We start from the raw sequence: 5,857 nt of genomic DNA, 5'->3' as shown, positions 1-5,857 counted from the left end.
TGTATGGAATGAGCTGCCAGAGGATGTAGTGGAGGCTGGTACAATTGCAACATTTAAGAGGCAGTTGGATGGGTATTTGAATAGGAAGGGTTTGGAGCGATATGGGCCTGGTGCTGGCAGGTGGGACTAGATTGGGTTGGGATATCTGGTCGGCATGGACGGGTTGGACCGAAGGGTCTGTTTCCATGCTGTACATCTCTATGACTCTATGACTCTATATCAAGGGCATCAAGCGTTGTAGAGATAGCAGGACTATGGTGTTGAGAGGGAGGGTTAGCTATGATGATATTGCCTGGTGGAGCAGGCTCAAATGACCAAATGGCTTATTCCTGCTCCTAGTTTGTTTCTGTTTCCATGTTTTTACACTACCATACCCAATATAGTTGCCATTTATAAACAGCTTTCTTTTCGCTTCAATATTGTCAAGGCAAACCTTACTGTACAGGAAAGCCGCTTGGCCACTGCTATGGAAGATCTGAAGAAGGCCCAGTGTGAACTTGATGCCAAACAAGTTGAGCTTGATATTGTGCAGATGGAATATGTACAAGCAATGAGAGAGAAGCAGGTAATTACAATACTGCTGATTTGACTGAGTAATTCTGATTTCTTTTCAGTATTTAGTTTTGATATGCAGGAAAGACAGTACTTGCATTCATATGCTATCTTTTAATGACTTTTGGTTATCCCAAATGCTTAACAGCCCGAATGCATTTGAAGCATAGTCATTGTTGTAATGTAGGGAAATGGAATAAATAACTGCACAGAGCAGGTTTCTACAAACAGCCAAGGTAAATAATCAGACAGATACACTGACCTTTGGTAACACTGAAGAATAAATGTGTATCTGTAACAGTTAAGTCAAATAGGAAATGAAATCAAGTATCATGTACAATGGATGACCAATCCACTGCCACCTGTTTTGTCAACATCCCCCCCCAAGGAAGCTTCTCATCACTCTGTCTTACTTCTTGCAGTCAACCTTACTCAAAGCACCTTTTTTTCCCCTTCATCTGTCCCAGACTTCCACTTTGAACCAAATATATTCACTCAGCCTTTGTTTCATTCAGGTAAAGTCTCCACTCAGATATAGTTTAAAAATCCATTATATGGAGTTGCTGTGAATCACTTTTCGAGTTCACTTCCATCACAATGATCAACATTTGGACAATGGATTTCAGGTGTTTGATACATAACTGTCCATGTGAGGCTGCTGCCTTTTTCATTCAGCTGTGTTAACTTACTGAAAGGCTATCAGCTTGAGGTCCGAATATGATATTTACTTGTTAAAATATATCTTGAAAAAGCTTTCCCAGTTGAATTCCCACTTTGTAGTAAGTTCCCAAATATACTCACTCAGTCTTTGTCTCATTCAGGCAAAGTCTACTGTCACACTGAGACAATAATTTGCAATTGTTAAATTGCTTGTGTTCTCCCTATATCTGTCAGCCCCAACATGCACTCTGTTAGAATATTGAGCACAATATCTGGTGCCAGAAGAATTGCGACACCCATGAGTTTTAGTCAGAAAGTTTAAAATTTGGAGGTATTGTACTATAATGACACCTGAATTATTGTGAGAGCAGCCAGAAATTATTTGACCTCCAACTTCCAGTTGACAACTTTAATTCCTTTGATTATTTAGCAGAATCTATTCTTTATTTTTGTGTAACTTAGCAATTACAAAACAATTTTTGAAACAAGCTAATGGTCTCAGCAAAAGAAGATTTCAGTGTGCCAAAAGGGGTAACTGGAGTGAGGTTCGATATAAATTGAATCATCCCACAGTCCCTGAACTTGCCTTATTTAGTAGTTGGTGTTTACTTGCAAAGTCGGAACAAACTAATGGCATTATATAGAAAGGGAGGTTGATGTTTTCTGAATATTGACATAATTATATTACTTGATTCTGAGATGTTACTAGAGGATGCTGAGCGTTGCCGGCAGAAGATGCAAATGGCTTCAAGTCTAATTGATGGTTTGTCAGAGGAGAAAGAACGTTGGACCAAACAAAGCAAGGAATTTGCTGCTGAGGAGAAAAGACTTGTGGGTAAGTGGCAAGAAAGTAATTATCACATGCTGTGAAACATCTCTCTTTTTTTAAGAACTGCAAAATACTAACTCATAAAAAAAGTGACAAATAATCATTAATTATTTGTGAACAAATAAGGCAGAATTGATCTCAAATGCAGTGTTGCAATCTAAAATGGACCCGAATCACATTGTTTCTTGTAACTGACATTGAGTTAAAGACCATGGTGTAATGGTAATATCTCTGGACTATTAATCCAAAACCAAGGGCTGGTATTCCAAAGACATGGATTTATCCATCACATCAACTGGTAGAATTTAAATTCAATTAATTGATCTAATCATTTAACTACTGTTTAAAAGGTATGGAATTGTCAGTATCAATAATGGTGACATTATTAGAGATTGTTGTTTTTAAAAAGCCCATCTGTTTTAAAAAAAACAACCCTTTAGGGAAGGGAGTCTGCTTTCCTTATTTGGTCTGGCTTACATAAGAAAATAAGACATTAAGAAATAGGAACCGAAGTAAGCCATTGACCCCCTCAGGTCTACTCTGCCATTCAGTAGGATCATGGATGACCTGTCACTGCTCACTTCTACTTTCCTGCCCTTTCCCCATAATCCTTGAATTCCCTACTGACCAAGAATCTATCTCAGCCTGAAATATACACAAGGACTTTGCCCCCACAGCTCTCTGGGGCAAAGTGTTTGAAAGACTCTCAGCCTGCTCAGAGCAGAAATTCCTCCTCATCTCAGTCTTAAATTGGTGCCCCTTTATTCTGAGACTATACCCTTTGGCCCTAGACTCTCTCATGAAGAGAAATGTCCTCTCAGCATTTACCCTGTCAAGCCCCTTCAGAATCCTATTTGTTTCAGTGAGATTTCCCCTCATTCTTCTAAAGTCCATTGAGCAGAGTTCCAACCTGGTTAACCTTTGCTCATATGGCAATCCCTCCATACCAAGGATCATCCGATTGAAGCTTCTCTGAACTGCCTCCAATGAAATGATATCTTTCTTTCAATAAAGTGACTAAAACTGTTCATAGTACTCCAGCTGTGGTCTTACCAACATCTTGTATTGTTGCAGTAAGACTTCCCTACTCTTACATGCAACCTACTTGAATTAAGGCCAACATTCCATTAGCCTTCCTGATTACCTACTTCCCATGTGTGTTAGCTTTCAGTGTTTCATGCACAAGTAACCCCAAGTCCTTCTATGTTGCAGCTTTCTCCATTTAAATAATGCTCTATTCTTTTGTTCTCCCTTCCAAAATGAGCAGCTTTGCATTTTTCCACATTATACTCCATTCACCAGGTTTCTTTTCCCCACTTACTATCAATACCTCTCTGTAAACTGTTTACATCCCTCTCACAATCTGTCTTTCCACCAATTTTTGTGCTGTCTGCAATTTTAGAGACAGTGTATTTGATTTGTTCCTCTAAGTCATTAATATATGTTGTAAACAGTTGTGGTCCTAGCACTGATCGCTGTAAAATGTCACTAGTCACAGGCCAGTAACCTGAAAAGGAACCCCTATTCCTGTACATTGTTTTCTGCCACCCAGTGGGGCGGCACGGTGGCTCAGTGGTTAGCACTGCTGCCTCACAGTGCCAGGGACCCGGGTTCGGTTCCCACCTTGGGGGACTGTCTGTGTGGCGTTTGCACATTCTGAATGGGTTTCCTCCCACGGTCTAAAGATGTACAGGTCGAGATGAGTTGGCCATTCTAAATAGCCCACAGTGTTAGGTGCATTCGTCAGGGGTAAATGTAGGGGAATGGGTCTGGGTGGGTTACTCTTCGGACGGTTGATGTAGACTTGTTGGGCCAAAGGGCCTGTTTCCATATTGTAGGAAATCTAATCTAAAACCAATTTTGTATCTATGTCAATATACTACCTCCAGCACCATGGGCTGTTACCTTACGACTTTACCTTCGGTGAGGTACCTTGTTGAACAACTTTTGGAAGTTCAAATACAATACTTCTACTGGTTCCTCTCTTTCCACTCTTGAGACTTCCTCTTGAAACTCTAATACATTTGTCAAACAGATTTCCCTTTTATGAAGCCATGTTGACTACGATTAATTAGATTTTCCAAATATTTTGTTATTACTTCATGAATTATTGATTCCAATACTTTTCCAACAATAGATGTTCAGCTAATCAGTTACCTGTTTTTTGCCTCCCTTGCTTTTTGAACAGGGGTGTCACATTGGCAATTTTCCAATCCTCTGCCACTTCCCCAGAATCCAACAATTTTTGGAAAAATAAAATCAGTGCATTCACTATCTCTGTAGCTACTCTTTTAGGATCTGAGGATGCAAGCCTTCAGTGCCACGGGACAAAATTGCTTTTAGCTTCAGTAATTTGTCTAATATTATTTCTCTAGTGATGCTGACGGTATTGAATTCTTCCTCAGTGTTCTTTAGTATTTATAGGATGTTGAGTATCTTCCACTGTAAAGGCTGATGCAAAATAGCTGTTTAACTCCTCTTGTTCCCATAGCTGTCTCCCCAGATTCATTTTCTAAGAGGCCTATGTTCACTTTGACCTCTCTCTTCCTTATTTGCATATTTAAAGAAGCTCTGATTGCCAGATGTTTATATTCCTCACTAGTTTGCCCTTGTAGTTTATTTTCTCCATCCTTATTATTTTTTTAGGCATCCTTTGCGGGATACTGAATTTATTCCAATCTTCAGAGCTATCTTGGAAATTTGCCTCCATGTATGCTTCCCCTTTCAATTTAATCCTCGCCTTAATTTCATTGCTTAGCTATGGTTGGTTAATGCCCCCTCTTAGCATCTTTCCTCCTTACTGGGATGTATTTTTGTTGGCACTATTTAAAATGATTAACATCTTTTGGGTATGTTACATGCAGGCTCACTGTGATATGACATCTCTTAACAGCTCAGTAAGGGCAATTAAGAATGAAAATTAGGCAACATATAATGGCCATGTCAATTCCAATCTGGTGATACAATAAGTAAAAGTTTGAAAAGCTTGCTCACCCCATCAGTCTTGTGCTCATTGATCAGCCTTGCTTCCCGGTCTGGCAATGTCTTAAAAATTGGCATCTTTTATTTTCAAATCTCTCATAGAGTCATAGAAATGTACAGCTTGGAAACAGACCCTTTGGTCAAACCCGTCCATGCCGACCAGATATTACAACGCAATCTAATCCCACCTGCCAGCACCCAGCCCATATCCCTCCAAACCCTTCCTATTTATATACCCATCCAAATGCCTCTTAAATGTTGCAATTGTACTAGTCTCCCTCACTTCCTCTGGCAGCTCATTCCATACACGTACCACCCTCTGTGTGAAAACATTGCCCCGTAGGTCTCTTTTATATCTTTCCCCCCTCACTCTAAACCTATGCCCTCTAGTTCTGGACTCCCCGACCCCAGGGAAAAGACTTTGTCTATTTATCCTATCCATGCCCCTCATAATTTTATAAACCTCTATAATGTAACCCCTCAGCCTCCAACACTCCAGGAAAAACAGCCCCAGCCTGTTCAGCCTCTCCCTATAGCTCAAACTCTCCAACCCGGGCAACATCCTCGTAAATCTTTTCTGTGCCCTTTCAAGTTTCACAACATCTTTCTGATAGGAAGGAGACCAGAATTACATGCAATATTCCAACAGTGGCCTAACCAATGTCCTGTACAGTTGCAACATGACCTCCCAACTCCTGTACTCAATACTCTGACCAATAAAGGAAAGCATACCAAACGCCTTCTTCGCTATCCTATCTACCTGTGACTCTACTTTCAAGGAGCTATGAACCTGCACTCCAAGGTCTCTTTGTTCAGCAACACTCCCTAGGACCT

General features: G+C 40.3%; 1 protein-coding gene across 1 annotated transcript in view; it reads left to right on the top strand.

Moving 5' to 3' along the window:
• Positions 1-5,857, top strand: part of LOC122558738 (dynein axonemal heavy chain 5-like) — a 274,642-nt gene that overhangs the window by 205,466 nt on the left and 63,319 nt on the right. Inside the window, exons 63-64 of the mRNA XM_043707530.1 lie at positions 428-565; positions 1,912-2,047. Coding sequence (XP_043563465.1) covers positions 428-565; positions 1,912-2,047 — 274 coding nt within the window. The remainder of the gene's footprint in view (positions 1-427; positions 566-1,911; positions 2,048-5,857) is intronic.

Source organism: Chiloscyllium plagiosum, chromosome 17 (genome assembly GCF_004010195.1).
Source record: "Chiloscyllium plagiosum isolate BGI_BamShark_2017 chromosome 17, ASM401019v2, whole genome shotgun sequence".
NCBI classification, from domain to species: Eukaryota; Metazoa; Chordata; class Chondrichthyes; order Orectolobiformes; family Hemiscylliidae; genus Chiloscyllium; species Chiloscyllium plagiosum.
This window is presented reverse-complemented; position numbering and strand designations above follow the sequence as displayed.